This window comes from Rhinoderma darwinii, chromosome 1 (genome assembly GCF_050947455.1).
Source record: "Rhinoderma darwinii isolate aRhiDar2 chromosome 1, aRhiDar2.hap1, whole genome shotgun sequence".
NCBI lineage: Eukaryota > Metazoa > Chordata > Amphibia > Anura > Rhinodermatidae > Rhinoderma > Rhinoderma darwinii.
In genome coordinates, this window is record NC_134687.1 from 495,241,242 (window position 1) to 495,258,990 (window position 17,749).

Here is a 17,749-nt window from a genome sequence, read left to right on the forward strand (position 1 = left end):
CCTGGGCCACACCGTTCACAATTTTTACATTTTCAAATGCTTTTTTTAGACTTGGGTTGCTCAACTGAGCAGGGCCAAAATTTGTCCTAGAAATTCCCAAGTCAGGGATTTCCTGCTCAGAGAGAGAATCCTCAGGCTCATCACCAGCTAAGACATAAAAGGGAAACACCTTATTCCCAATGCTATCAGCAACAACATTATCATCATTACTTAAGGAGATAGATGAAGGCTGGTACTTATCTTTCAGAGTCTTTTCCCACAGTAGCCATAGTGATGTAAGGTCACAGCCGAGAATAAGTTCATGTATCAATCCGGGTACAACCCCCACATCGCAGGTAACAGTCCCATTAGAGGTTTCCACAGAGACCTGCGCAATGGGGTACTCTTTTGTGTCTCCATGTACACACTATACCGCCATATTTTATTTCTAGGCGCACCACCTTATGGGGAATGGTAGCTCGGAGTAAGGTGACCACGCTACCTGTGTCAAGGAGGGCTACGACCTGCTGGCCATTCACCAACACGTCACAAATCTGTATTCTGGTTAAACAGGACTTAGAAGCTTTATTTCTCTTTCAAGCAGGGAAGTCCAATAAACACCACGGTAGCTTGTGGCATCAGCATACACAACAGTTTAGAACAGAAAGAAACGTTTCAAGTATAAAGCACACAGTTCAGCCCTTTGCAGGGGTTAGCTCTCACCCCTCTGTTAATATCAGGTCTGTTCAGCAGCAAAACCAGTCTTCACCTTCCTGCTTCCCTAAGGCTGGGTTCACACGAGCACATTAACGTCCGTAATGGACGGACGTATTTCGGCCGGAAGTCCCGGACCGAACTCAGTGCAGGGAACCGGGCTCCTAGCATCATAGTTATGTACGATGCTAGGAGTCCCTGCCTCTCTGCAGGAAAAACTGTCCCGTACTGTAATCATGTTTTCAGTACGGGACAGTTGTCCTGCAGAGAGGCAGGGACTCCTAGCATCGTACATAACTATGATGCTAGGAGCCCGGCTCCCTGCACTGAGTTCGGTCCGGGACTTCCGGCCGAAATACGTCCGTCCATTACGGACGTTAATGTGCTCGTGTGAACCCAGCCTCACTGACACACTCTCCCAGCAGTGCTTTTCTCTTAGTTAATTACCCTGCACCTGTGTGGACGGACGACCCTATGTTAACCTCTTAATAGGCGTCTAGGAATATATCTCCCTTGGCAGATTAACCCCCTCAACCTGTTACAATATATATGCATAGATAATGAAAATGTACTCACCTAAATTTTTATTTCCTGGAGTCCATAGGTATCACAACACAAATGGGTTTTAGTCCCCTAGGTACAATTAACCCCTTCCTGACATTTGACGTATCCATACGCCAAAGTCGGGTAGGGGAAGTATGGAGCGGGCTCACGGAGTAAAAATTTAAACACCAGAATCTCTATTTTTTGGTCACCTAATCTCCCACAAAAAATGAAATAAAAAGTGATCAAACCGTCGCATTTACACCAAAATGGTATTATTAAAAACTACAGCTTATCCCGCAAAAATAATCCCTCATACCACTTAATCGACGGAAAAATAAAAAAGTTGTGGCTCTCGGAATTTGGCGACACAAAATAAATGTTCTTTTTTACACTTAGGTTTTTACTTGTAAAAGTAGTAAAATATAGAAAAAACTATATATATTTGGTATCGCCGTAGTCGTATTGACCCACAGAATAAAGTTAACATGTTGTTTTAATTGCACAGTGAATTCCGTAAAAACGGCGCTCAAAAAACCATGGAGGAATCACTGTTTTTTTCATTTTTTACCCCACAAATAATTTTTTTCCCATTTCCTAGTACATTATATGGAAAAAAAAAATGGTGCTACGAAAAACTACAACTCGTCCTGCAAAAATCAAGCCCTCATAGTACTATATCGACGGAAAAATAAAGACGTTATGGCTTTTTGAAGGTGGGGAGGAAAAAACGAAAATGAAAATCTGAAAAAGAGCTGCGGCGGGAAGGGGTTAAGCAGAGACAAGTTAATTAGCAATAAGTATTAAATAATGAAACAATTAAGCCCTTATCCTATAAGTATGTACCGGTGACCGGGCCCCAGCATATTTTGATGAAGCAATAGTCATAAGTCCTGCCAGGGAGGGAAGCTTATGTTGCCTACGGACTCCAGGAAATAAAAATTTTCGTGAGTAAATTTTTGTTTTCCTGATCGTCCTTGGCAGCACGACACAAATGGGACTTGCCAAGCAGTAGCTACATGGGAGGGATAGCAGACGCCATTTCAAACACACTTTTGCCAAATAAAGAACCCTCTGCTGCTAGTGAGTCGAGCCTGTAGTGCTTGATAAAGGTTTATGTAGATGCCCAGGTCGCAGCCCTGCAAATTTGGTCCAGAGGAATATGTCCAACTTCTGCCTATGAGGCAGCTGTAGAGCGCGTGGAATGTGCACTGATCTGTAGAGGAGATTGAAGGTCACTAAGATGATAGCATTTCTCAATGCTTGATCTAATCCACCTGGCTAAGGTTGCCTTGCTCGCCTTATAACCTTTGTTAGGACCAGCATGCTGGAGGAATACATTTTAGGACTTTGTTGTACGGATATAGGTGAGAACGGCTCTTCCCACATCCAGCGTATGCCATCTGTCCTGATCTTCACCTTGGGGATGAGGAAAAAGGACTGGTAGTAATATTTATTGGTTGATGTTTTTGAAAGAAGGAACTTTAGGCAGAAACCCAGGCATGATACGTAGAAGAAGACAATCTCCAAGATCTCTCAAATAGGGTTCTTTAAAGAAGAGGGCCTGAAGCTCGCTTATGCACCTGGCCGATGTGATTGCCACCAGGAAGAAAGCTTTGAACGAGAGGAATCTGATGGATGACTCTAGCATGGGTTCAAACTGAGCTTTCGTTAGAGCAAACAAAACTACTGAAAGATCCCAGGAAGGAGAGGGCACCTGAGAAGCTGGGCTGAGGTTTTTTAGAGCCTTGAAGAAGTTTTTACCAGCTGTTGATTAGAGAAATGATTTTGCAACTGGGCATTGATAGCAGTGAACTGAACCTTAAGGGTATTGAGTTTTAACCCTTTATTGAAGCCCTCTTGAAGAAATTGAAGTATTGTATTCAGGGAGACTGGGCTTGCCGAATCCTTGGAGCACCAACTATTGTATAAGGCCCAAACTCTGGTGTATATCTTGACAGTTGAAGGACGCCTAGCTGACAGCAGGGTATTAATGACATCCAAAGAGAGACCAAACTCCGTCAGATTCTCCCGGTCAGCCAACAGGTCGTGAGATGTAGACTGTGAGGGTTCGGATGGTACACCCCTTTCTGAGACAGGAAATTCGATGTTACTGGTAGTTCCAGGAATCTGCCTTTTGAGAGACCATGCTAGAGAGAACCAGGCCCTGCGGGGCCAAAATGGCAGGATCTCAAACATAAATTAACTTCTCTTTCCTGCTGACAGACAGGCTATTCATTGCTACAGCATGGTGTGTGTGGTACAGGGAACAGAAGAGGAGGACCTTGGTGTTCTCTTCTGATGCCATCACATCTGAGTCTGGTACACTCCATGCGGCAGTCAAGCTGCTGAAAACCTGAGGGTTGAGACCCCATTCCCCCGGATGGAGGATATTGTGGCTGAGGAAATCTGCAGTGTGGTTCATCGAGCCTTTGATGTGAACTCCTGAGACTCCTAAGGAATGTTGTTCTGCCCAATTCATAAGCAGTCTACATTCGACCGACATTGAGACAATCCTTGTTCTACCCTACTTGTTTATATAAAAAACGGTCGCCAGGTTGTCTGGCCGGACCAGGATCTGACATTTTTTCAGATGACTCTGGAAATAAATTAGTGATAGTCTCACTGCCCTGAGTTCCTTCATGTTGGAGGATAGCGACCCTTCCTTCTGACTCCACCTGTTCTGTACCCACAGATGATCTACATGGGCACCCCAACCCCAGGAGGAGGCATCCGTTGTGAGGACTTTCTGGAGGCTGGGGAGTGAGAGATTTTCCGGACCGGAGAGTGAATGGTTCTAACCACCATCTCAGGTCTCGAAGAGTAATGTTGGAGATTTTAAAGAGATCATCTAGGTTCCTGACATTTTTTCCCAGGATTTGAGGATGTCGAACTGCAGCAACCTCAAGTGGGCTTTGGCCCAGGGGACCGCCTGTATGGATGAGGTCATTAGCCCTAGGACTTTCATAGCCCCTCGGACGGATACTTTTGGATGGAGAATGAGGTGTTTTAATGACCCCTGTAACGCAGAAATTCTCTCTGGAGACAACTTGACTGTCATTGATTGAGAATTCACCATGAACCCTAAAAACTTCAGATTCTGTGATGGTGACAGCTGTGATTTTTTGAAGTTCACAAGGAATCCGTGATGATGAAGAAGCTTCAGCATGGTTTGAAGATGTTCTTGGAGTAGAGATCTGGATGGCACTTTTATTAGCCAGTCGTCCAAGTAAGGTATCACACATATTCCTTTCAGTCTCAATGCTGCAGTTAAGACCACATCAATTTTTGTGAATACCCGGGGTGCTGACGAGATCCCGAAGGGTAGGCAGGTGAATTGGAAGTGTTTCTTTCCCCCCTGAGTCTGAACTGCTAGCCGAAGAAATTTTCTGTGAGCGGACAGGATAGGGATGTGTAAGTATGCATCCGTAAGGTCGATGGTTGCAAGAAAATCGTTCTTCTCCAAAAGGTTCATCACTGAAAGGATGGTTTCCATTTTGAAAGTTTTCTTCCACAGAATTGATTAAGAAATGGGAGGTCTATAAGCAGTCTCCAACTGCCATCTGATTTGGGCACTGGGAATACTCTGGAATAAGCCCCTTGCCGCCTCTCTAAGGGTATGTGCACACACACTAATTACGTCCGTAATTGACGGACGTATTTCGGCCGCAAGTCCCGGACCGAACACAGTGCAGGGAGCTGGGCTCCTAGCATCATACTTATGTACGATGCTAGGAGTCCCTGCCTCTCCGTGGAACTACTGTCCCGTACTGAAAACATGATTACAGTACGGGACAGTTGTCCTGCAGCGAGGCATGGAATCCTAGCATCGTACATAATTATGATGCTAGGAGCCCAGCTCCCTGCACTGTGTTCGGTCCGGGACTTGCGGCCGAAATACGTCCGTCAATTACGGACGTAATTAGTGTGTGTGCACATACCCTAAGACTGGAACATCTTCCAAGGCTGCTTTTTGAAGAAAAACCTGCAAGAGTTGATGGACTATCGGATTGTGATGAATATTGAGAACAAAGTGATCCGGGAGAAACGTTTTGAACACCAGTGAGTATCCTCCTTTGATGGTTGTCGTTACCCACTCATCGGATGATGTAACCGACCATTGAGAGGAGAACCTTTGAAGTCTTGGCCCTACTACTTGCAGGATTGGCTTGGCGTCACAACTCATTGTGTTTTTGATTGGGATTTTTCTTCCGAAAGGAGGAAGGGTTTTCCCGCTTTGCTCTAAAAATGTGCTGACGCTCTGGAAACCTTCTTTTAAACTTTGGGGATCTCCTTCTCTGATCCCAAAAGTAGCATCGAGCAACCTTCCTTTTGGGTTCCGGAAACTTGCCACCTTTTCCCTCTCCTAGGGATTCCAAGATATCTGCAAGTTGGGGGCCGAATAGGGATTCTGGCTAGAAAGGGAGACGGCAGAAATTATGTTTGGAGAGGTTGTGCCCCGACCACAATTTAAGCCAATGAGCTCTTCTGGCTGCATTTCAGAGGGATAGGGCTCTTGCTGCATACTTCATGTTGTCTAGTTGAGAATCACACAGGAACTCTGAGGCTGCCTTCATTACTGGAAGGGATTGGAGAATTTCTGCTTCTTCCAGATCTCTGGATAAATGGGCCAACCAAACACGGAGTGCTCTTGCCACGGACACCGAGGATAAGGAGGCTTTGCATGACCGCGCCATGTCAGGAGAATCGAGGTGCCCCGCCACCATGTACCAAGGGATCCGCCATCTTGGTATACCTTCGAAGCTGAGGGACAGAGATCCCTCCCTGTATACATCTCGGAATGAATCTTTTCTTAAAGAGGCTCTGTCACCACATTATAAGTGTCCTATCTCCTACAACAGAACCAGGGGAGTTGGAACCAGCGCTGAGAGTGTAGTTTTTTGTTAAAACAGAAATCAAATTTCCAAGTTTAATAGATCTTGGTTAAAATCGAAGCACAGGGGCTACAAACAAAAATTAAGTGACAGGTAGGTGTAGTCCGGAGTACAGAGAGAAGGAGAGGATAGGCGGTAGCCTACGCGTTTCAGACCCTCGCTAGGTCCTTAGTCATGGCTTATGATAAGTCTGACTGTGCAGTCTAGACCTATTTGTAGTCAGTCAGTATCGTAGATAATTAATTAATTGCGGTTCACGGCAGGAGAGGAAAAGGAGGAGCCCCATGGACCGCAATCTTTTGTCTGTTTCCTTGTTATAGAAGAATCAGTTGTACGGTATGCGAAGTTTTTCTATGTTGTATACCCGAAGATTAATTATAGATACGTACGTAGGTTTGGATTCTATCTGAGAAATCCGCATTTATTTGTATATATGATCGTATGTTCTTGTAATCTAAACTTTGTTCATGAAAACAGGAGAATTCCGTTTTTGTATTTCGATCTAACTAAATTGTTTTAGTATGTTGTTTCCTTTTTTCAGACGTAACAAAGAATAGAAAATAGAAACAGAGGGGTTCGAAAAGTTTTGTAACTTCATGACTTCTTTTAGGTAACTCTATTTATTTAAAATTGTTTTTATTTGTCTGGAGTATTAGTGTTATGACAGAAAAATATTCTTGTTTAGTTACCTAAAAGACGCGAGTGCGTCGGGAGACTGACTAAACAAGTGAGATAACGCCTACCATTGGAAAAAAAATAATAATAAATCAAGAACTATTAAAAATGTGTGAAAAAAGTAATAGAAAAGACGTGCATTAAAATAACAAAATACTGGTGTTATATTTCTTGATATATGTCAGTATTTTAGTGTTTTGGTATTTAATTCATGTTTTCGGGTTTCGTTATTTATGATTTTTAGTTTATTTATTAGTGAATTGATATTGATAGAGCGACTAGTTTATTGGATATATTGACTTCCTTGTGGAACTGGAGAACTTCATTAATTCTATATATCCAGATCTATTTTTTGAATTTTTTGATTTTTAATTCGTATCGTAAACGCACTGTTTTAAAATACATAGTTGTATAATTCATGTACGGGCAAGTTAGATGTTTGATTTGGTACTGTGAAGGTGATCTGTTACGTAGTTCAAAATCCATATTATTTCTTTGATATTTGGATTTGCGAACTTATATGTTTTATGTGATTTGGACGAAAGTATGTGAATTTAAAGTACAAAGCTGGTTTTGAATCTTCCGAACAAATATGTTTAGTCGACTGTCTAAAGTATGGTAATATTCAGTCGGAGTCAGACCAAAGTGGTCTAGATGATCTCTTTTCGTTTTTATTGTCTTTTGATATTTTATTTTCTGTATTATTTTTGTTGAGGGAAAAAAATCTATATTTAAATCATGTTATTTACTGCCAGTAAATTATTCTGATCAGATTTGTCTATAGAGTCCAATTTTTTCTATCTCGTGAATCCCTACAGTACATTTGAAATACTGGGTTGGCACAGATATCACATATGGATTTAAATTAATTGATAGCGTGTTATGGATGGAAAAAACAAACAGATGTCAGGTTGTTAGCTTTAATAATGGAACATAAGGTCTTTTCTTAAATTTAAGCCTTTTGGAACCCTTGTTTGAAGGCTGAAGATCCAAAAAGCTTCTCTTGTTCGTGTTATGTGTTTAATATCCCCACCTCTTTTGGGGGTGTATATTTTTTCAATGGCATAACAGGAAAAACTGTTGATTGTTCTATTATGTTGAGTTATGAAATGTTTGGCTACATTCGATGTATTGAGGATGTTTGGGTTACGGATGTAGCCAAGATGTTCAAGGATTCTTGTCTTAAACTTTCTGTTTGTACATCCTATGTATTTCAGGTCACATATTGTGCATTCAATTATATATATGACCGAATCGGAGTTGCAATTAATGTAATTTTTAATAGCATGTGTATCAGTGTTAGCTGAATTTGAAAAAACCTTTTTTGGTATTACATATGAGCATACTTTACATGGATTGTTTCCACACTTGAAAAATCCTTTTTGTTCTAACCATGAACCTTTTGTTTTGATGGAACTAAAGAATGATGGAGAAAGTGTCGTGGCCAAAGATGGAGCTCTACGTGGGACTATTCTACATCCGTCCTTAAGGATGTCTTCCAGGACTGGGTCTTCTCTGAGCATGGGTAAGTGTTTGTTCACAATTCTTTTTATACTTTTAAATTGACTATTTTGTTGCAACACTAGTGTGGGTATGTTAGATGTTAATTTTGGATTTTTATTATTTTGGGACAAAAGGATGTCTCTGTTTTTCTTGGCTATTATTTTGTCTGCTCTGTCCAAAGACCAACGTGGGTACCCCCTGTTAGATAGTCTGTTATGTATAAGTTGTGTTTCAGTTTTAACTTGTGCATCTGAGCTGCAATTGCGTTTTGCTCTGCATAATTCGCCCACTGGGATCGAGACAATGGTCTGTTTAGAGTGGTTACTGCCTGCATGTAAGATGGTATTGCCAGCTGTTGGTTTTCTATAGGTTTTTGTATGTATCTGGATACCATCTTCTCCTTTTAGTTCCAGATCCAAAAATATGATGTTGGTTTTGGCAAACATATGTGTAAACCTAAGATTGTAGTCATTAGAGTTAAGAAAATCCACAAAATCTTTTATGGCAGATACATCTCCCTCCCATATGAACAGGAGGTCATCGATGTATCTGCCATACCAATTGATATTATCTCCAAATGGATTTGTTGTGGAAAAAATGTTTTTTTCCTCCCACCACGCCATAACCAAGTTCGCCAAAGACGGAGAAAATTTTGCCCCCATTGAGACCCCCTTTAATTGGAGGTAATATTTGGTATCAAAATAGAAATAGTTGTGTGTTAGTAAGAAGGTGAGAATTTCCAAGATGTATATTTGTAATGAGTCACTATAGTTGCTGTGTTTGTTCAGATGATATTCTATAGCAGCGTGGGCTACATTGTGCGGTATACTCGGATAAAGAGATGTAACATCACATGTTAACCATGTATATTCTTTTGACCATGTCTTGTATCTAAATGCACGTAGGACATCCTTGGTGTCTTTCAAAAAGCTTGGCGTATTTTGTGCGATAGGTTGTAAGAGGGAGTCTAACCATTCCGAGGTTCTTTCAGAGAAAGACCCTATTCCCGAGACTATTGGTCGCATGGGAGGAGGGATAATATTTTTATGCGTTTTAGGCAGAGCATGGAGTATTGGCGTAATTGGATGTTCTACGATCATGTAATCTGCTTGCTTCGATGTGAGGGAACCGCTATCTAATCCTGTTTTAATCAGGTTATTTAATTCTTTTTGAAAACCGATGATTGGATTTTGTTTTAGTATTTTATAGGTACTTTGGTCCGATAGTAGTTCCTCAATTTGCATTTTGTAATCTTCCCTCTTCATGATTGCAATACTGCCTCCCTTGTCCGATTTTTTGATAATAAGGTCCTCATTGTCTTCAAGCGATTTTTTTGCTTTTCTCAATTTACTTGGGAAATTGTTAGTTCCTTTTTCTTTATTGGTGGATTCATAAAGTAGTTGTAGGTCCTTTTCTATCGATATTTGAAAACGGTCCATTGTCTCAGTCCTAGATGTGATAGGGTAGAATTTGGGATTGGTGATTTTGAAGTTAGTTGAAGTGTATATGTCCTTTTTTATGGGTTCAGTATCTAAAGCTTCCAGACAAAAAAGAGTCTTGGATTCTTGAAAAGATAGCGTATGTTCCAACGGATCTCTTATTCCCATTTGTGGTTGAAGTACCACAGATGAATCAGTCGTTATTGTTGTTGCATATTCATTCGCTCCAATTGTATCCGTCTCAATGGTGTGGAAGTGTCTTTTTACAGTTAGATTTCTGACGAATTTGTTAACATCTAGTAAAGTATTGAATGGGTCGAAGCTCCGTGTTGGTGCAAAATTGAGGCCAAGGGATAGAACTTCAGTTTGTTCTTCTGTGAGACTGGTTGTGGAGAGATTGGTGATATTTAAGTTAGGTTGTAGTTCCTCCGGGTGCGGGGGCGAACACTCTGTTCTTGATCTACAGGGTTTGTGTTTGCGACCGCCCCTCCTGCCTCGTTTTTTGACGTATAATTTCTGTCAAATCTGGGGTTGTTTCTTGATCTTTCTTTGGGATTGTCGCAATCTAGATCATCATGTTCACCGTCTCCCGAATCCGGTTCAGTGGAGCTGAAGCTTACTCTATGTTGGTATTGACCGTATCTTCCTGAATTTTTTCGTTGTTTTAGAATCGGTCTGAATTTATTGTAATTTCTTCCTCTATTACTCCAATTGTAGACTTCTTGGTTGGCGTAGTCTCGTAAATCTCTCTGGAACTTAGTTTTTTTGATTGTCGCAATGGACTTGTCGACTTTGTCGATACTGTTGGAGGTCCGTGTTTCTAATGTGACATAGTTAGGTGAGCTGGCAAACAGATTCAATTTTTCTTTAGTTGTTGAAATTTCATCTTTAAGTTCAATTAATTTGAGTTCCTCTTGTGAAATAATCAATTTCATTAATTTGATAGAACAGTCAGAGAGGATCTGATTCCATTCGGTACTGAAGGCTTCCGAATATTTGAACGTAGGTGTTTTTTTCATACGTAACCCTCTTGGAATCATGTCTTTTGCACAATAATTTTTTAAGGTTGTGAGGTCCCACCAGACCTTTGTTTCATGAATCATAGATTTTCCAGTGTGTGGAAAAGATCTTCCATTTCATAGCAGTTTTCTTTAGTGTTATCCATCGTACCAAAAACTTTTGCTGCTAAAGCAGCACGAGTATATTGTATTTCATTCGTCATCATTTAAATATGTAGCATGGAAGCCCAAAACAATATTTTTTCAGAAAAACACCAGTATGAAAAAATGTTAAAATATAGAAATAAGCCTTTAGTATATAATATGCATTGAATAATGTCCTTGTTCCAATATATCATGGATATTGTTACTCTTAGTTCACCTCTGTACTGAAAAATGGAATTTCCTTTGTCATCAAAGATGCAGAAATAAATATGGAGGTTGGACACCTACCAATGTTTAAGTAAGATAAATGCACGTGAGGAAATCTTTCAGCCGATAGTGAAATACAGAAAAAAATATGAAAGAAATCCTCCAGCTCACCTTGTCACGAGAAGGATGTAGGAATCAGCACACGGATCCTCGTGTCGGCACACGCAGAAGATACAACAGAACCAGGGGAGTTGGAACCAGCGCTGAGAGTGTAGTTTTTTGTTAAAACAGAAATCAAATTTCCAAGTTTAATAGATCTTGGTTAAAATCGAAGCACAGGGGCTACGAACAAAAATTAAGTGACAGGTAGGTGTAGTCAGGAGTACAGAGAGAAGGAGAGGATAGGCGGTAGCCTACGCGTTTCAGACCCTCGCTAGGTCCTTAGTCATGGCTTATGATAAGTCTGACTGTGCAGTCTAGACCTATTTGTAGTCAGTCAGTCTCGTAGATAATTAATTAATTGCGGTTCACGGCCGGAGAGGAAAAGGAGGAGCCCCGTGGACCGCAATCTTTTGTCTGTTTCCTTGTTATAGAAGAATCAGTTGTACGGTATGCGAAGTTTTTCTATGTTGTATACCCGAAGATTAATTATAGATACGTACGTAGGTTTGGATTCTATCTGAGAAATCCGCATTTATTTGTATATATGATCGTATGTTCTTGTAATCTAAACTTTGTTCATGAAAACAGGAGAATTCCGTTTTTGTATTTCGATCTAACTAAATTGTTTTAGTATGTTGTTTCCTTTTTTCATTTTTTCAGACGTAACAAAGAATAGAAAATAGAAACAGAGGGGTTCGAAAAGTTTTGTAACTTCATGACTTCTTTTAGGTAACTCTATTTATTTAAAATTGTTTTTATTTGTCTGGAGTATTAGTGTTATGACAGAAAAATATTCTTGTTTAGTTACCTAAAAGACGCGAGTGCGTCGGGAGACTGACTAAACAAGTGAGATAACGCCTACCATTGGAAAAAAAATAATAATAAATCAAGAACTATTAAAAATGTGTGAAAAAAGTGATAGAAAAGACGTGCATTAAAATAACAAAATACTGGTGTTATATTTCTTGATATATGTCAGTATTTTAGTGTTTTGGTATTTAATTCATGTTTTCGGGTTTCGTTATTTATGATTTTTCGTTTATTTATTAGTGAATTGATATTGATAGAGCGACTAGTTTATTGGATATATTGACTTCCTTGTGGAACTGGAGAACTTCATTAATTCTATATATCCAGATATATTTCAATACATCGAATGTAGCCAAACATTTCATAACTCAACATAATAGAACAATCAACAGTTTTTCCTGTTATGCCATTGAAAAAATATACACCCCCAAAAGAGGTGGGGATATTAAACACATAACACGAACAAGAGAAGCTTTTTGGATCTTCAGCCTTCAAACAAGGGTTCCAAAAGGCTTAAATTTAAGAAAAGACCTTATGTTCCATTATTAAAGCTAACAACCTGACATCTGTTTGTTTTTTCCATCCATAACACGCTATCAATTAATTTAAATCCATATGTGATATCTGTGCCAACCCAGTATTTCAAATGTACTGTAGGGATTCACGAGATAGAAAAAATTGGACTCTATAGACAAATCTGATCAGAATAATTTACTGGCAGTAAATAACATGATTTAAATATAGATTTTTTCCCTCAACAAAAATAATACAGAAAATAAAATATCAAAAGACAATAAAAACGAAAAGAGATCATCTAGACCACTTTGGTCTGACTCCGACTGAATATTACCATACTTTAGACAGTCGACTAAACATATTTGTTCGGAAGATTCAAAACCAGCTTTGTACTTTAAATTCACATACTTTCGTCCAAATCACATAAAACATATAAGTTCGCAAATCCAAACATCAAAGAAATAATATGGATTTTGAACTACGTAACAGATCACCTTCACAGTACCAAATCAAACATCTAACTTGCCCGTACATGAATTATACAACTATGTATTTTAAAACAGTGCGTTTACGATACGAATTAAAAATCAAAAAATTCAAAAAATATATCTGGATATATAGAATTAATGAAGTTCTCCAGTTCCACAAGGAAGTCAATATATCCAATAAACTAGTCGCTCTATCAATATCAATTCACTAATAAATAAACGAAAAATCATAAATAACGAAACCCGAAAACATGAATTAAATACCAAAACACTAAAATACTGACATATATCAAGAAATATAACACCAGTATTTTGTTATTTTAATGCACGTCTTTTCTATTACTTTTTTCACACATTTTTAATAGTTCTTGATTTATTATTTTTTTTTTTCCAATGGTAGGCGCTATCTCACTTGTTTAGTCAGTCTCCCGACGCACTCGCGTCTTTTAGGTAACTAAACAAGAATATTTTTCTGTCATAACACTAATACTCCAGACAAATAAAAACAATTTTAAATAAATAGAGTTACCTAAAAGAAGTCATGAAGTTACAAAACTTTTCGAACCCCTCTGTTTCTATTTTCTATTCTTTGTTACGTCTGAAAAAATGAAAAAAGGAAACAACATACTAAAACAATTTAGTTAGATCGAAATACAAAAACGGAATTCTCCTGTTTTCATGAACAAAGTTTAGATTACAAGAACATACGATCATATATACAAATAAATGCGGATTTCTCAGATAGAATCCAAACGAACGTACGTATCTATAATTAATCTTCGGGTAAACAACATAGAAAAACTTTGCATACTGTACAACTGATTCTTCTAAAACAAGGAAACAGACAAAAGATTGCGGTCCACGGGGCTCCTCCTTTTCCTCTCCGGCCGTGAACCGCAATTAATGAATTATCTACGAGACTGACTGACTACAAATAGGTCTAGACTGCACAGTCAGACTTATCATAAGCCATGACTAAGGACCTAGCGAGGGTCTGAAACGCGTAGGCTACCGCCTATCCTCTCCTTCTCTCTGTACTCCGGACTACACCTACCTGTCACTTAATTTTTGTTCGTAGCCCCTGTGCTTCGATTTTAACCAAGATCTATTAAACTTGGAAATTTGATTTCTGTTTTAACAAAAAACTACACTCTCAGCGCTGGTTCCAACTCCCCTGGTTCTGTTGTATCTTCTGCGTGTGCCGACACGAGGATCCGTGTGCTGATTCCTACATCCTTCTCGTGACAAGGTGAGCTGGAGGATTTCTTTCATATTTTTTTCTGTCCTATCTCCTACATAAGGAGATCGGCGCTATAATGTAGGTGACAGTGATGCTTTTTATTTAGAAAAACAATCTATTTTAAACCACTTTATTAGCGATTTTTAGCTTTATGCTAATGAGTTTCTTAATGCCCAAGTGGGCGTGTTTTTACTTTCGACCAAGTGGGCGTTGTACAGAGGAGTGTATGACGCTGACCAATCAGCGTCATGCACTCCTCTCCATTCATTTACACAGTAGCATCGCGTTCTTACTAGAACACGATATGCAGCCACATACACAGACATTAACGTTAATGTGTAGCCTTAGATACAGGCGCTAGCAGACAGGATCACACCATGCCGCCTGCGGTAAAAAAAAGTGGCATGTTCTATCTTGCCGTGGTTCCACCTGAAATCAATGGGAGGCAGAGAAAGCATTTATCGCGGCGTTCTTTGCCCGCGGCGCGCGATGGCCGCAGGCAAAAAGCGTCACGAAAATCATGGCAAGAAATTGCAGGCAGGTCAAAGTCTACCTCAAAATTCCTTGAGACAAATTTTTCTGCCTGCAAAAAAACTCACTGTGAACAGGGGTAAAACCTATCAATGGCTTAGGGATGTCATTGTGTTTTTGTACAGCAATTTTGAAAATTGCGGCAATACCGCCCCATTTTTGGAATCGCAGTAAAAATGGCACAGTTTTGCCGCAATTTTCGCAATCGTGGCAAAACCGTACCATTTTTACCGTGATTAAGAAAATCACTGGAAGAATGGAGCGATATTGCTGCGATAGCAAAAATCGTGGCACAAAACACAACAAAATCGGGAAACAAAAGTAAAGTCATGTAAACATGAGTGAATGGGGGAGCACTTACTGTAGGAGCCCTGTAGTGATGTTCACAGCCCTCTGCAGTCTCTAAGGAGCAGGGGAATCGCTGATGATCGGTCTGCAAACTGCAGGTACTGCACCCGGTAAGGTCTCAGGAGACGTCATGACTGGTGGGCGGGATCTTCTCTGCTGGGTAGGAAGCAGCGGACTTCTTTCAAGTTCCGCGGCCTCCGGTCTTCATGCTGCTTGTGCAGCAGCCTCATATCATTGTTTTACAGAGGTGGTGCGGGCGGGCCCCCTGGCTTTGGTGCCCGGTCGCAAGTGCGACCGCTACGACCCCTATAAGTACGCCACTGGTCTACATTCATAGTAATGAATCACTTTTGACTGAATTTCTCTTATATTTTTTTAGCAGGAAGATTATTAAGCATAAAAGAGGCTTTTGCCATGATCTACCTCAAAGTTAAACATTCTATGTAAACTATGAACATTCAGTATAAAAGTCAGGTTCGCTCATGTGTGGTCAGATGTGTTCTTGTTCTAGTTTGCTACCAGCTTGATATGCAAATGATTGTGCTTATCCCTAAGAATTAGGGACGAGGGACGACTAGGCCCGAGGAAGCATAAGGGGTGACAAGGTGAAGGTGGATGTTGCCGTATGGAAAGAAAGGTGGCCGGGAGTAATGTTTTTGTGGCCAGAGATTATTCAAAGGCAAAGTTGGATGGGGGCAACAGCAACAGCGGCCATTGAAAAGGTGAGGAAGGTCAACAAGGTCATGAAGGACATAATGGTGGAGACGGATAGAGTTTTTATTCTGCACAAGGACATTGATTTTGGGTGCCAAGGAATGTACAGGTAGGATGGCATATACTTATCAGATGTGGGACGGAACATATTTAACAACAATCTGCGGGAAGGACTGGAGGACTGGTGGAAAGGAGCTTTTAGGGGGTAAAAAAGGTAAGATCGGCAGAGGAGCCTACCTTTTTTGGTGGCGGATCGTGGCACTGTACTCCTGCTAAGAGCGGTTTCGGTGGTGGACCACGGCGAGTTTACCACTAGCTATACGGCGGGGTGAACTCACACGTGGGGGGACACTAGTTATACAGCAGGTCCCCAGGATGTTTTGGGCCTGGGCAGTCACGAAAGCCGGACAGCGGTCCAGCGGCTGCCTGGGGGGGACAGCCGTAGCAGGGGGCATGGCTGTCCTGATTTACAGCATGCGAGCTGGGGCAGGCGGGTCCCAGCTCAGGGAGTGCCCTGTCGCGATTGAGGTCAGGCTTCTTCTGCGCTGTATTGCCTATGGCAAATGTTTATTAATAAATTGTGGCGCATGCCACAATTTACTTGCCAATTTAAGACTGATGTGTTTAATGTTTAAAGTATGTTACTAAGGGTTTAGCACGTGCACACCTTATGGACACAAAGAAGGCACATCAAATACAATTAAGAAAAGCATTATCAGGATTCTCCACTACACCTCTACTAAAACAGTGGACATTTTCAAAAACACACTTTAGTAGGGGTAGGCCAAAGCACTTGTTAAGTGCAAGCTCAATGGGACATAATTGTGGATGGTACATGTGCATATTGATGTGCACTGTTATAAGTGACAGCACTGATATAGGGCACTGAGTCGGGCACTGTGGCTGAGGTCACCTCCATGCTTCTACTATAAAGGGCAATGTAACTGTCACTGTAAAGGGAGCCAGTATGGCTGGCACTGTTATGGGTACGGTTATTGTTTCTGGGTACTGTTATTGTTTCTGGTTAAGGCACTGTGATGTAGAAGGCAGAAGAACAAATATATTATTCTACTTTTCCTGTTGGAAAAGTTGTGCAGGAACTTATTTGTATCAACTAAAAGAGGGGTCTTGGTAGGTAGATATCAAGTAACCTATCAGTGCCTTACTAACAGCACAGCTAGAAAATGATTCACAATGGAGTCTGATATTATATTGGATAATTCCCTTGAAAATTTGAGCAGTTATTGTGAATCCCAAGCATGGTCCCATAGATGGTAAGAGACCTATGGCCTTTATTGCCTGGCTGCCCAGATCAGTCCACACCTATACTTATATAGAGAATAGATATGGAACGTGGTAAATATGTATAATAAAGACACATACCAGAAATGAAAGCTCTGTAAAACTGTACCCAGCTTTTCTAATCATCTCACTGATTTTAAAGATGGGGCAATATGGACTGGAGACTGGATCATATTTGCAGGTCCTAAAATATGTTATATTTGATGTCTTCTTCGTGTTTGACCTTTCAAAATGAAATGAAAGTATAATTACAAAAACAATACTTCATATTAACTAATGGAAAAATTGTATATTTTATCGAGTAAATTTAAAGAATCACTTAAATGCTATGACTAGATAGACACAGGCCTATATGTAAAGGAGAGTTGTGTAATATCATGAAAATTAAAACTGTTACCTCCTTCTCCAACACTCACTTCCAATGCCTTGTAGGAGAGAAAGGAAATGTGGCCTTTAAAGGGAATGTGTCGTGAATGAATTTTTTTTTTAAGTTACTTATTTTTATTATATTTTTTAAAGT

At 40.2% G+C, this 17,749-nt stretch overlaps 1 protein-coding gene across 1 annotated transcript in view; it reads right to left on the reverse strand.

The window, feature by feature from the left end:
- The window catches only part of P2RX6 (purinergic receptor P2X 6), a 101,883-nt gene that overhangs the window by 37,832 nt on the left and 46,302 nt on the right, over positions 1-17,749 (reverse strand). Inside the window, exon 7 of the mRNA XM_075854779.1 lies at positions 17,311-17,452. Coding sequence (XP_075710894.1) covers positions 17,311-17,452 — 142 coding nt within the window. The remainder of the gene's footprint in view (positions 1-17,310; positions 17,453-17,749) is intronic.